The sequence below is a fragment of the Numida meleagris genome, chromosome 6, assembly GCF_002078875.1.
Source record: "Numida meleagris isolate 19003 breed g44 Domestic line chromosome 6, NumMel1.0, whole genome shotgun sequence".
Taxonomy (NCBI): Eukaryota; Metazoa; Chordata; class Aves; order Galliformes; family Numididae; genus Numida; species Numida meleagris.
Window position 1 is genome coordinate 40,399,106 of NC_034414.1, and position 15,541 is coordinate 40,414,646.

The window sequence follows — 15,541 nt, forward strand, 5'->3', positions numbered from 1 at the left end:
CGGGGGCTCCGGGCGCTCCCGGGCAGCCCCTTCGCTCCCTCCGAGCGCGGCCCCTCCGGGGTTCCGCCGGCCGCTCCTCCCCTCCCGGCGGCGGCATGGCCGCGGGGCCGCCGGCGGACTCTCCTCGGCGCTGCCCCGCCGCCGGGCCCGACCCGAGGCTCTTTGTTCCGCGGCGCTCCCGGCCGCCGGCTCGCCTCCACGGCGCCGGCCCCGCGGCACCGGTCGCTGCCCGCGGGGGAGGCCCCGCACGGCGCTGGGGCGGTCGCGGGTCGGCGGGGCCCGGCCCGGCCGCGTGACGCGAGGAGGGCGCGGCGCGGCCGCAGCGAGCGCGGGAGCGGCGCCGGGCGGAGGGGCGGGAGAGGCGCGGAGGGGGCCCGGAGCAGCCGCCGCCCCCGGGAAGGGCTCCCGCACGGGCACGGACGGTGCGAAGAGAGCGCTGCTCCCTCCGAGCTCCCAGCTCACCTAGCCCTGTGGACGGCATTAACGAAGAGCACAGCGGAGGCTTTCTTTCTAAACTCTTTATTATGCAGAACATAGAATACAATTGAATGGATTTTTTTTTCCAAGCACTTTTTTTTCCTCCATTTTTCTTTTAAAACATGCATTGTTACCTTTTTAAAGCCAATGTACCATCCACTTATCCTTTCCCTGCCCACAGAGCATCCAACCTCATGTTAATCCCCAGTGTAAAAAAAACTAGACATCTGGCATAAAATATTTGGGGGGGAGCCCATTTAAAAATTTTTTTATCTAAAATGTCTTATCTACAAAAGAATCTGATAGATATGTACATTATAGCAACACAGAGGCATAAGAACACAGTGCAATTCAGAATTAAGTGCCGTGACTCGCTAATGCTGCCCAGGGCTCGTGGAAACGTGGGCCACCATTGGCTTTGGGCCGTCAGCCCAAAGCCTCAGGCTCCAGTGCTGCTCACCTCTCTCGCTGTTCTAATAGCAGAAGGCTGGGCTGTAGTTAGCTCAGTACATCATTAGGGGGTAGCAGAAACGCTGTCAGGACAGCATGAAATTTGGCAAAAAAAAAAATCAGCTGCTTTGGTGCACATTTTACATCACCGAGGGTATTTCTGGAACTACACCAACCTGTGACAATCTCAGGTAAGACTCGGTCACCTCCTCAAATCGTTGCAAGCTGCTGCTACTGCTGACATCCCCACCCCTCTCAGTTATCCTCGTGCTCACAGCAGCCCAGGGTCAGTCACCAATGTTTGCTACATGTGAACATTAGTGCAGAGCTGCACTGTTTTTGGCCGTCAGTAGACATCTCCCTGCTCCTCAGCAGCTACTGGCTGGGCTCAGAAAGCAGAGCTGGACCTCTCCCTCAAGGAAACAGAAGCACATATTGCTTAGCTAAGAGCACAGAGTATTCTTCTCTGGGTTAAAATCCACTGCATCTTTCAAGGTCAGTTTTAAATTTAATTCTTCATACCAAGAGTCACAGTTTAAGGCCTTCAACACACACCACAGTCGTCAACTCCTACACCTGCTCCTTCTGGGGATGTAAGCAGTGTCTGCACCAAACACCTCAGTCAAAAATAAAGCACAGCACAGCACTCACAAACATGGCTGTGCTCTAAATTCACATCCCAGCCCTTGAACAGGCAAACCACTTGCAAGACAGGGAATGCTTGCAGGAACACAAGCCATCACAATGACATGTGAGGTTCTGGGTTTCATTTTCTTCCTCTTAAAACCACGCTCAAGTAACACAAGCCATACGCCTGGTGCTTTCCCAGCTGGTGGTCCAACACCAGGTGCAGCACTGAAGCCAAGCAGTTCCCCTGCTGCGGGGCGAGTATGAGGCATTCACTGACAGCTCAGTGCTTCACCACCATTAGAATAGATCACAACCACCTCTGAGCTCCAGACAGAAGCTGCAACCCACACAGACCCCAGTGAGCCTGGCTTTCACAGGCTGGGTATGAACTGCAGCCATTTTCACTGAGCAGTTTACAATGGAATAAATCTGCACAAGTTCAATTCTGCGACAAACTGAGGGAGCTTATGCACTCCAGATACAATGCCGCAAACTGTTCTCTCACATGAAATAGCTCATGCTCACGGCTTTCCTCTAACCTCTCCTATGATCTGTCTGAATAGATAAAATGGCTTCTGTCGAGAAAACAGGAATAAGTAAAGGATGCTTTGGAGGTAATGAAATAAATATTTGCACAGGAGAGGAAATATTTGATTACTTGGTATGGAAAAGTTTTAGAGAAGTATCCCTTTGGGGCACTGGAAGTTGCATTCCTACCTTAAGGATCCTTGTTCCAGTACTCATGACAGATCCCTGTACAGCTGAGAATTACTGATGACTGACCACCCCTTTCTCCACCCTCGCTGTATCAGGAAGTCAGATTTCCTTCATCCACACAGCACAGGGCTGGATCACTGATTTCACTGGAACACTCCCCTTTCCTGTTCTATGTGAAGGTGCAGCAGGATCCACTTCTGCATTCTTAAAAAAAGAGTAAAAGAGGACAGATGATGCAATTCCTTCACTGAATGACTTCATCATGTTAAGATGCTTGGTTGGTTCACTCCTGAGATTTTGCCTAAAGCAGAAGCATACTACACCATCAAACCAAGAACCAGAATGGCTCTGAAGATACTACGTCAAAGAGGAAAAAATACAGAAAGAGTTAAATACATCTTATACACATATTATACATAAGTTCATGTCTTGTATAAAAAACAAAAAAACAAAAAAAGCAGCCCTGAATACTTGGTTACAAACACAAACAAAAAAACACCCTACTTTGTTTCCACTCTGCTAAAGAACTAAAGAAGAATTAGAAAAATTATGAATCAGGCTCCTTAAGACAAAGGTCTCTGACTGGCGAAGGCCAGATACTAACAAACAGCAGATCTCTCACTCTTCACTGATGCTGGGTAGTAAGAGTCTCTATTTTCTTAAAAGAATATGACCATCAGCTTCAAAACCAATAATGCTTCTGAACTCTTCACTCAGCTCAGCAGAGGCAAAATCTTTCTTGCCAAGTTCTTTAGAGAGGTATGGGAAAGGTAACTATTGTATATTTATGAATAAGTTTAGACAATGTACAGTACAGGGTAAAATCCTTTGTTCAAAAGCAGCCTTCATTTTCTTTTGAATTTTGTCCCTCTTAAGAAATACCAGGAGTCATTTTCAATTAGAATGTCTCAGAGAAGTTGGCAGGGACTGGAGTCTATTTCTCAAGTAGCTTTTCTTCCTTTGTGATCTCTCAAGATTGGTTCTTTTCTTTTGTCCTAACAGTAGAAATGAATGGAGACAGATTTCTAGCCAGTACATAAATGTCAGATCAGCAATCCTCCCTATACACCACTGTGACAGTGTGCATGCTGTAGGCTTGCCTACCACAAATCAGTCGTGGTCTGCTCCTTCACCTGTGGGAGCAGAGTTTTTCAATAGGTGTGAAATGATTTTCCTGGCTTTCATGCTCGGTGAATTGCTTACACAAAAGTGCTCTATGCTAAACTTCTTACTTTTCAGAAACAGTTTTATCAGGTACCAGAGTTCGGCAAAACAGCTTCCCCTGAATAACAGTCTCCTGGGGATATTAGGGTGGGAAATGTTGCTTTCCCAAAAGAACATGTCAATGAAATGTAACCAAGCAGTTTGCAAGTGCTACTAACTGCCTAAATGATTTCTGAAATGTCGTTGAAACCCATAATTCAAAGTCCTATGCAGACAGCATAACACAGCAGAAATATACTAAAGGGCTGAAGTTTAGCATGAACACTATCTCCTCAAGCAAGCACAAGTGAAACCCCAACATGGTGACTTATAATTTTAAAACACTAACAGTTCCAGATGCATTACATAGCAGTTATTTGAATTATTGAGATTTATTCAGCCATCTTCCTCCTGTCCAAAAAATAAGCTTCCCTAAAACTGAATCTCAGAAACAAGATTAAGACTTGTAGTATCTGTTGTAACCCACCTCTAACTTAACACATCACAAGGTTCAAATCGGCTGACCACGCTGCGGATACAAGCATGCTGTACATTTCAGAAGGCTCGAAACAGCTCCCTGCTGACTCATGGCCTATGTCTCTGAGTCGGTTTTGTCAGCTCAAGCTGTTCCACAACTGAGTCAACAGTATCAGGACTGGAGTCAGGAAGGGGGATTCCTGCACTGACCTCCTCTTGTTCCCTGCTACAACCAAGAAAGGAAAAGAACAATTCTTTGAGGTAAAGCTGCTTCAAGTCAGAAAGCAAGTCATCTGCTGGAATGTTAGAGCTTGTCCTGGGCAGAACGCAGGTGAGAAAGGTCAAAAGTTAAAGTAAGATCATGTAACTGCAGTTTCCTCTGTGGCTGAACAAATGAGATTACTCCACAGCTAGCAAGGCTGCACATGCAGGTTACAGACTTCTTGGGCTGCACACGCACCTTGCTCCAGAAGGCCAGCAAATCAGCATTAGGGGACTGAAACAGAAGTGGTTAACCCAAACCTATTCTGAAAGCAGTTTTAATTCTCATCTAATTAAATTTCTGAAATGCAATGGTAAAAGTCAAAACAATGTTTCTAATTTCAGCTACATTAACATATAATAAGATCTATAAAGATGCAAAGATATTATGTACAAGAGAAACCAATTCTGCTTTAATCAACAAGATGTATTTGCAGAACAGACCAAAGAGCTCCTTCCCTGTTACTTGCAAGAGTGAACATAACTTATATAACCACCACATTACTTTGAACTGCACTCTGCTTTAGCTTTAAGATGAAAAATTTGTTTAAAAACCTCTGCAACCACCTGCAAAGAACACTGTGCTAACCCAAACCCAAATTTTGCAAGGTTAAAGCATTACTAGTTTTCCAGATTTCTTCTGGAAGAAATGAGTGTGTAAAAAGGAAAAAAAACACACCAAAAACTATACTGCAACTGATCCTGGTTGTAATATTTTGGTATTACTTCAACAACTCATTCTGTTCACTGAAAGAACTCAAGATGCAATGACTACATTACAGACCATTTCCAAGGTGTGCTAAAGCAAAGATGGCTATTCAAAACTTTGATCAGAGTAGGACAGTGTGGAATTTGGAAAAAAAAGATTCTGAACAGCAACTGGCTCAGTGAACATTGATTTGACCTCACAGTAACAGAAATACAAAAAAGTAATAATCTCAAACTAATTGCAGTTGTGAAGACATTTGCTCTTCAAGGAAGGCCTATATAGACATGATATGCAGCTACCAACTGAGACTTTGCTGGCTAGCTGAAGCATTTGATACAGATCCAAGCTGTTCATACTCTTTGCATAGAAGCCTTGCACAACAAGAACATCTCATACATGACAAGAAACAGTGAATTAGTGCGGTAGAGGGTAGCATTCTTTCACAGATCTGCATGAGATAAGTGGTTCTAATCCATTGTGTAGGTCTGCTTATTCAGAGGCCCTAGTCTTAACAGGAAGCAGAACACTTGCTGTAGTTTACTTAATTCCAAGGACATCTTTCTAGAACCTAGCAGCTACTAGATATGCTTGTCCATGGTTTTATAATAGTTCTAAAGCAAAAGACAAAGTAATGTGAAGATGAGAAACCAAGAAAGCAATACACATTAAAACTACTTTTTTTTTTTTAAACAGAAGTATGTCAGACAAAAGACAAATCATCCCCATTTTAAAATTCACTAACAACAACAACAACATCTCTCCATCACTTACCCTATATGAAGATGACAATTACTGTCAAAACCAGGAGGCAATCTGGTATCCATACTGGGAAGGAAAAGTATGTTAGAGCCCCTGAAGTCTTGCTGCCTGTGGTTTGTAAAACTAAATGTTTGGGAACAATGGTTCTGTCAGTGACATGTCAGCAACACATTTATTTAAAAAAAGCTATATTCAAGTTTTAAATAACTGCAAAAGAAAAAAGCTTTGGTTGATTATCAATCTTGTTAAATATGTCAGAGTTAGCAATCAACAGTTTCTCTAGGAAGTCTCCAATCAACAGACAGGTCAGCTCACCCCTTACTGCAAGTTCAGACACCTAGCAGTGACACTGGAAATGCTGCCATGCCAGCATCACACATGCTCGCAACATCTCAGCCAGCATCTAGGAGGCTATCGGTGCACACAAAGTCTGAGCTGATCAGCCACAGCCAATGTGGGTTGCTATGAACTTACTGAGACAGATAAATAAATAAAGCAACAGGAAGAATAAAGCCGAGCACCTCTAGGGCCAGACCCTGAAGAGACATGAATCAAAGTTTTTTTTCTTCTCCTCTCTCTATTTACAAAATGTCATTTAGAGTTGATGTGGCCACTTCAGTATTGTGAGGAAATGTCTTTTATGCTAAGCAGTCAGAAGTGTGTTGTTCATGGACTGCAGCCTGCATGCTACAGAGTGTCCCACGGGGTGTGTCCCTCCCACCAAGGCACATGGAGGGAGCTCAGTCTTCTGTTTCTTCATATGTAGTCTCATCAAATGGCCGGTCCAAGAGAGGTACCAAACGGTGACGGGAATATTTCAGTTGCAAAAGGTCCCCAACTTCATCGATTTCTTTTAAAGCCTGAGAAAGAGACCACAGTGTTATCAGCAGGAGATACAGATGCAAGACAGCATACCTTCCTTTTCGCATGCCCACAGACCAAGTGGGAACTTACTAGGCTAAAAGTATGTAGCTTCAGGTATGCACAACTTATTTTTTTTTTTTTTTAGTATTTTGAAGCCTCCAGACCAAGTGAGTGGCACAAGTAATTTAACCAAGAGCAACCCTGCACCTACCTGACTATTCTAACTCCAAAGCATGAATATAGCAGCCAGCAGTACTACCCTAATTTTCACTGTCAGCCTGATTAACGCCATACCTGTCCATACACAGATCAACTGAGAAAAGTGTTCTCCCCTTTCTAGGGAGGTTACTATAGCTGAAACAGGAAAATGTACTCGGAGGTTTGACACCTCTTATTTTATCGTTCAGTATGAAAATATTGTATGTGTTGGTATACTATCTACTACTGAAATACCATAATTTTTAAATTGCAAGTGTGAAAAACAGCCTGCTATTTTATGCTAACAGCTTTTCTTCATGCATTTTTAAATATCTATATTTGATTAAATTTAGTTGTCCATGTGCAAGTAGAGATGCAAAAAATATTGTATGGGATATTTTTGTCAAGGAATGAGAAGACATTCTGGGTAGGATCCCAAGCGTTTTTTTTTTTTTTCCTGCCTGGAAAGAAGCTTTCTCTGACTGTAGCCATAAAGGCAACACCTAGCCAACTGGTGGCCAAGAACATCGCTAATGAGCTTGCAAATCCTTTCACCATATGACCTGAATGCAAATCATATGAAGTTCTCAGCACCTGCTAGCATAAGAAATGAGGAAAGTCCCTGCTCAGATAATAATGCAATCTCTTTGATAAGACATTGGCTCACAGTAGGATTTGTTAGAAGTCAAACTTCAAGCTTCTACTTCTCTGGAGACCACCCCTGGAACAAGGTGGTCAAAATAAGTAAGTTGCTGCAGACAAATGTGCAACAGTATGTCATGCTAATTATCTATCTTATCCACGGTGAGTGACAAAGATCTGTGCAGAAGATGACTTCCAACTTAAGTGAGATTTCTGAACTCCCAAGGTTGGCATTCTGCACCCCCTTCAATTTTAGATTTGTTCAGCTAGGTACATTCAGCATTCCTTCAGAACCCCACTAATTCAACGACAACGCTCCAGTTTTAACATGTTCTGGGTCAAATGCCTGTCTCTTGAGAATAGCTGGCAAATGGAGGTTAATATCCCTACATGCTTTTCCTTCCTGGATGAATAGTCCAAGTTCTCACTTCTTTAAACAATGGCCCCTCATGCTTGTTATATCTGGCAGCAAGAAACTCTCTGTTCTAAAATCTGGGGGAATGACAAGACCAGAAGTTGGACCTCAGTAAAAACAAAACCAAACAAGAGCGTGGGCACAGTTTGCCAGAGCTTAAAGTAAGGACCCCATATGGAAGCAATTTAAGGTTAATTTCTGCTGAAAGAATCTGTTAACTGTTATTCTTGAATGCAGATTTAGGATTTTATTAATTTAAAACAAAAAAAAAGCCACGTGACTAACAAAACTACAAAGGAAATGGCATTGGTGAACTCTGATTTCAAGAGAGAGTAATACATATTTTTCATCACTAAAAAGAAAGCACCAACCCACAGGGATGCAGGTTATGAGGGACCTCACTCTGATCCTGAGCCAAATATTTTCAGGCAAGGAAGTTTTATTTACATAAAATGGTTAAAATTGTAACTGAGAACTGTTCCCCATCACATGGTTTTATTTAATAAGAACAAGGAAGCATTACAATATCAGCAGTTATAAGACTAGCTTCTCTTCTCCATGCTCTGTACTCGGATTAATTTTGTTTACAAAAAATGCCCCAATGACACCATTAGTTGGTATCCACGCACACATGGATGGGCTACAAAGCTCTCTCTACCACTGACTTGTGGAAACTGTACCAGCTCTCTCCACTTCTACTCACTTCATTTTTTTTTTCCTCTGGGATATTGTTGCTACAGTTCAGCACTGTTGTCTCAATTACTAGCTGCCCGAAACTGATTCTGCTTCACTGTGTCAGCAGAAAAGCAGAACACAATCACTGTCCCAAAGACTTGCTACTTATTAACTTCACTTGCCAGTGTTCCCGGTTCAGGGCATGCAGTCACTTCAAACTTTGAAGCAGTTTAGGCCAACTTGGAACAAAGCCTTCACATACCAAGCTAAAAATCAAGATTTCTTCATTCACTTCAAAATTCATACATTTTGTCCTGGATTAATTTTCTTAGGCAGACAAACCCTAACACATTAAACAAGCATTTCCCTTGGTTTGGAGCATTTAGCACCTAGAGATATACTCTAGAAGTGAGTTAAATGCAGTTAAATGCATGTAGAGTTAAATGCACAAAACTTGAAATATTTTCTGGAAAGCTAGAAGACATGTAAGTAGACTGATAGGAAAAGTGGGCTTTTTTTTAAGCAGAGTTAAAAAAACTGCAGATAAGTTCTGGAAGAGAGTTAAGTATACTGCTTATAAACACCCTGTGAAACAACCTTGCTATGGTAAAGACTCCAGTTAGTCACTACGAGAATACAGACTAGCAGACAGCAAGATGGTGTGATTGCTTAGATAGCATCAGAACATCAAGTTTGCACAGTTTAAGTTGCAGTTCAGTTTGCAGGAACATGATTTCAGAGACTTACAGTTTTTTCCTTTTCCCCTCCTTCCACCCCTTCCCCATTCATTCTCCCATCTCTACCTGGTCAGAAGTTATTGCTCCCCCATTTGTGTCAATGTACTTCTACTGCTATGCTCCAAGTAATCTAAATCTAATATTACTCATTTTACAACGGAAAAAAAGTGAGAGAAGGAGAGAGTTCTCCAAAAATAGCATTTCAGAATTATTTAGAACAGAAACAATTTAATTAGTATAATTAGGGGAAAAGTAACAGGACAAGTAGCTGTGAAGGAATCCCTTTAGCAGCTGGCTGTTGGTGTGTCAGGGTGGAATCCTTCAGGTCTTACAGGGCAGAAACAGTTTGGAAGCAAAAAGTACAGCATCACAGATATAGGGCAGGTTATTTAACTGATACAGAGCTGCACCTGATATACATACCAAACTCTACACATCACTGCCTTACTACTCTTCCTAGCAAAACTGAAATCAACAGGGGCCATTTTCAGCTACTGACGTAGAAACTGTGTGGCAGCTAAGGATTAAAAGCTTAAAACTATTTTTTCTTTGTTGATATGTTGGTAAGTGGCTCCTTATACTACAACTCTTATTTGCTGTTCATGTTATAAAGTGCCTCCACCTGATCATACCTGGACACTGGGCACAATTGCTCCTTCATAATTCCACAATAACTATTCTCAACCACCTTCTTGTCCGTAATAGGCTTGAAAATAGTTTCAAGGATTTTTTTTTTTTCCAAGATCCTCCCAAGGATCAAGGTGAGGCTGTCCAGCCCGCAGTTCCTCTGATCATTTCCTCATCCTTCCTCAAGTACCTCTTCCAATCACCATGACCTTTCACAGAGCTAATTGAGAATGTCACTATGTTCCCATTTAAGGAGGGAGAAAACAGTGCCTCAAGGGAATAAGACCATCTCTTTTGCATATTTGAAATGACAAAAAGTCCCTGAAATTTATTGAAGACAGCTGATCTGCTTTGTTGGAGAAAGGAATGAGATGGTGCCCACTCTATTACAGACAACTTTGAACATTAGACTTAAATTGCACACTGAGCACTGAACCATTCTAAAAAACAAAACAAAAAAACACCACAAAAACTAGAATTGTTATCTTTGTTTACAGAAGACATGAGCAAGACAGAGACAAGATGAGACACTTACCGTATCAAGCATCTCTTTGGTATGAGCTGCAGACAAACAGAATCTGGCTCTGGACTCAATAATGGGAGTTGCAGGGAAGCCCACAACCACAACACCAATGTTCCGCTTTAGCATCTCACGCCCAAATGCACTGCCAAAAAACCACAAGGAAAATTGGTCACAATGATACCACTGGAGATAGAGCAGTGACAGCATGAAGGTCTTAGTACATTTACCCTTACATGTCTTTGTTAAACAAGCCTGTAACACCACAAGTTGGAGCTTCCAGTTCTTTCTTGTAGAGGTAGAACATCTAATCACAAAGGCTCTCTTTAATTCAATCCCAAGGTGGTCTTCCTCAAAAGCTTTCACTGTATTAAGTTCTAACAAAGCTGAAAGATTATATGTGGCAGAGGCTGGTCTTTTAGCAGGCACTCTCTAAATGGATTTGTAACCTAAGCTTCAAAATCCTTCTGATAGGAAACAGGAACTAAGGCTCAGAAGTTTGACTATATGAGGAATGCCCCCCTGCTGCAATACCCCAAAATAAATGCTTCTGCTATTTCAAAATTGTTTGTTTCTACCAATTAAATTCAACTGAGGCACATTACAGAGCCACAGGATATACCACTTTGTTTAAGCTCTTATCATGGGAACACTCAAACTGCAAAAATAAAGATCATCTAATCTAATGGCAAACATTTTTAAGAAAGGTGTATAAATCTCTTTATATGTGAAAAAGAACAAGCTTTGCCACTAGATGCCATGTTTCAAACCAGTCTTTCTTTACATTTAGAAAAGCCTTAACATTCTTGTAGCATGCTAACTTTAAAGCAGATGGACAAAACAGTTTTCTGTTAAACCTACCCAATCTTTGCTGGCATGTACAGCATCAGAGGCACAACAGGGGAATCTTCATTACCATAGATGATAAAGCCCATCTCTTTCAGTCGTCTCCTGAAATACCTTGTGTTCTCTGCTAGCTGCTGCACACACTCTCTCCCTAGAAAAGAAATTAAGATAAAACAGTAGACTCAGTCATAAACCACATGTGTAACTGCAGCACAAGATCTCTTGCTAAGGTACAGATTACAAATGCACCAGTTGTGCATACAGAAGCATTAAAATTAAACGCAAACTAGAAGAAACTGAATCCTCTCTCTTGTCAAGAAGATTAATTGCTCATTTTCTGATAATGCTGTTGCTGGATGGAGAAGGACAAGCATAATTGTCAAATCCACCCCCCCTAAATTTTTCCAGATCTGAATTGTATCAAGAGATACAAAGCTGGCAAAACAGCACAGTAATTTGCTTTTAAACAAGTTGCAAAATTTGCTCAAAATTCACTGATACCTGCATGTTAAAGAACGGTTTGCTTACAGTTTGAATAGTTAACGAATATTAATCAGCTAAGGCTGTTCACCATGTATTTTCCTGCCTGTCTGTATTGACAGAATTACCACTTTCCTCTTAGATCTGCCTGCTGAACTGATCAAGTGGCTGCTCCATAACTTTTCTCAGTGAAACTGAGCTGGGCTTAAATTAAACAGATTACCTCTGATAATCCAGCTCATTTTGCACAAGCAGCAGCAGCCAATTTATCGTGTAATCAGCCAATTCTGAACTGATTTTTTGGACATTTGGAAAAATTAGTACACAGGACATTAGATTGCTGGTAAAATTCAAATATTTCAGCTACTCAGATATGCATGGAACAACCTATTTATCAGTTAAATTCTAACGTAGCACTATGTACTATTTTTCTGTATTGCCTAAGAAAAAATCCGTACCATCTCACCTAAGCAGTTGACAATAATGCATTTCTGATTTGCTAGTATTCTAACATGCTTAAGTGATTCAACAGTATGCCATTGACGAGACTATGATAGGTAACATAATTGCTTGTCTCTGGTCCACACAGTGTTTTTTTTGATAACTGATCATCCAGACACCACCTTCACCAAATGAGTAATTCATATACTGAAGCACTAAATCTACAGCAGTGCTGATGTATGCCACAGTGAAGTTGGCTGCTAGATATTAATAGCCCCCTTTAAAGTTGTAGATAACATAAGGTGATTACCCAAAAGGAATGCCAAACCTTAAAGAAACATTCACACCCACACAGCTATGCTCCAAGCCAGAACAAATGTAGTTTTAAGAACCTATACAGTTTTTGTAGCCAAGAGTATCAGACATTCCACCCACCACCATGCAATCAAAGGCGAAATCCCATCAAAGAAGTATAAGAAAAAAGAATGAAACCTGTTAAGTTTGCAAAACTTGCTGGTACTTTTAATTGTACTTGCTGCCATTTAAGACATCCCTTCTCCTCTGTTAACAGCTTGCTTTCTTAGTCTTTTATCTCCTAGAGAAGCTTAATTTTTCTTCCCTTCTTCCCCTCAAACCAGCAAGACTTCATTAAAACGCATCTTGTGCTTATGAAACTTATTTTGTAACTGGCTCACATTAGATGAGATCTTCTAGCTGAGATTCAGCTTCTTCCTATGTTTTTCTACTAAGGACTTGGTTATTTAAGCACCCCAGCCTGCAATGTGAGGTTTAACAAATAAAACAAAACCAAACCCTAAAACAACAAACAAAAAACCCCAAGAACAAAGAATCAAACTAGGCCTAGTCCAGGAGACAAGAGATAGTAGGCCAAATGGCATTACTTGCATTTCTATTGTTCAGGCAATCAATAAAACCACAAATGTCTAAGGACAGCTCAGAAGAGCAACCTATATGCAAGGGAAAAAAAATGCTACCATGGTACCTCCTGAGAAAGCTGCATCTGCTTGTCCCTGTACAGAAATGCATAACTTCTGACAACATTTAATGTCAGTGATTTATCACTCTATCAAAATAAACATGAAATTTTACAGCTGCAGGAGCAGTGAGATAACACACACTGCTGGATGCAACTGCTGTGATCTGCCCCTCTCCCACAGCCAAGAATGCAGATTCTCCCATACCACACAACATGGAGTTTACAGTACACCAAGGCAGGAGATGAAACTTCCGCACCTTCATAGTTTTCCAAATTGCCAGGAACCTTCCAGGCTAAAGATGAAAAAGCAACCTTAATTTGTAGTTGGCAACTGCTTCACAGTCTTCCATAAACTCTTTCTCATAAAATGAGTTTATGATTCTAGATTTGTCCTTACAGATTGAAGAGTGCTTTGAGATGTAAATGAGTTTCATGCCCAGTTCTCTACAGACACATAAGCACCTACTACAGCAACAGACAGCTGCATTCTTCACAGGCTTGTGGTCTGAGAAGCTGGTCAGCTTTTACTCTGCTCCAGAGCCATCAGTTTAATTAAATGATTCTCTCTCTAAAACCTTGTTGCCATGACATGACCACAACAAAATTACTGAGATCATAACAGCATATCCAGCGGAGTCTCCTCAGTACCAACTACACATCATTACCAGCTTTGAGAAAGAATGGCAGCTGCGGTGAACAAAGCCGAGCACGCAGATAGTGTGAACGAGAACCTGGCAAAGGTTCCTTGTCCTCCACTTTCCCTTCTTCCTGCACCATATGCAGCTCCTCTCCTCTGCACATCAGCGAGCTTAGTCTTCTACACCAATATAAAATCCTGCACTTGAAGTCTTTTACAGTGGGGGCGGTGAGGCCCTGGAAGAGGTAAACTACCTAGTGTTGTGGTTGATGCCCTGTCCCTGGAGACTTTGAAGGTGAGGCTGGATCAGGCCCTGGGCAACCTGATCTAGTTGGTCATGTCCCTGTTCACTGCAGGGGAGCTGGACTAGATGACCTTTAAAGGTCCCTTCCAACTCCAAGGATTCTATGATTCTAAGAGGTATATCACATGCTATTTAAGTATGTTTTTACAATATTAAGACTGGATGTGTGTTTTTTGCTTTATCTTTGTTAATACGTACAGAAGTTCAGCCCCACTGGTGTAACAGGCTGTTAACTGCTACTACAGTTTTTCCTATGGGCTCCATGAGCACAAAGTTGAAGCACGCAGTGCTTGGAGACAGCAGTGACCAGGTACCAGTGTTGCTAATCCCACTCCCTCCCAAACCATGTTCAGGCATTCATACAGGACTTCAAAAACCCCTTCCCAACCCAGATGTTTTCTAAAGCTCAGAGCTCTATCCACATCTGCTCATCTGAAGGCCTAGAAAGACTGCCAGGCCTGTAACACTCCTCCAGCAGCTGGCTTTCTTGGCAGTGTGCAGCTTCGTTTTAAGATCACTCAGAAAAGGCCTACTCAGACACCACCCTTGCCAATTGTTCTTGCACAGGAGTTGTGCAACTGTTCTGGTAACATCCTTTAATCTAGGAAACTGGAATGCGATGACCTTCAGGGAGGAAAGAAAGAGAGGATTACTGGAATTGAATTCTTCAAAAGGCTGGAAAACTAGAACCCCTTATCACAGCAACTGATCTCAAGTCCCTTATGGGCCCTGTAAATAGCTTTAACTAGCTACTGACAGACCTATGCCGGAATTAGGAGTATTAGCTAATAACTTGTCCTTTGCTTTTGTACCTTCTTACAAGTTTACTGCAGTCCTAACAAGATTGCTCCTGCAATTTAGTGAAACACTTATAGCAGTCAGGACATCATTTAATCTAAACCTTACATCTATCCCCCTAAAGAACATGCTACCATGCAATTAGAAGTAAAGGTCACACACCATCAAAGGAGAAGGAACATACCCCCTTTACAGCCCTCAGCTCAAAGCTGTAGTTGTGTGGATTCAGCAGAGAAAGAAACAAGAACAGAAAAAATGGAATAATTGCCTTTGCTCACGTAGTTAAAACAAGCTCAACATTTATTGCTGACAGAGAAGAGGAATGTGCTTTTACTTGACACAACCTAATACCAGTCCACCATGGCATCAGTCACTTTAAACCTACTCTGCTCATTTCCATACCGACAGCTTGCTGTACACACTGAATGCAGAAGTAGAGAATAGCCGGGACAGAGCTGCAGCCCCCTGCCCCAAGCATTACTAACCACATGTGAACTCACACAGTAGCAGGACTTAGAGTTACTAAAAACTGCCCTCATGCCGTTGTGCTGCCCACAGCACTGTGGTTGCTATCAGCTCTACACAGCCAAGAATGCCAGATGCATGCTTTTACATTTTTAAACTCTAAGCAAATTACTTGCCCATTCCATCAAATGCAGAAACTCTGAAGCCTGATT

At 41.9% G+C, this 15,541-nt stretch overlaps 1 protein-coding gene across 1 annotated transcript in view; it reads right to left on the minus strand.

Moving 5' to 3' along the window:
* Window positions 504-15,541, minus strand: part of SPTLC2 (serine palmitoyltransferase long chain base subunit 2) — a 69,233-nt gene continuing 54,195 nt past the window's right edge. The window contains exons 10-12 of the mRNA XM_021402452.1: window positions 11,223-11,358; window positions 10,377-10,506; window positions 504-6,543 (exon numbers count right to left, since the gene is read on the minus strand). Of these exons, the coding sequence (XP_021258127.1) occupies window positions 6,424-6,543; window positions 10,377-10,506; window positions 11,223-11,358 (386 nt within the window). The 3' untranslated portion in view covers window positions 504-6,423. The remainder of the gene's footprint in view (window positions 6,544-10,376; window positions 10,507-11,222; window positions 11,359-15,541) is intronic.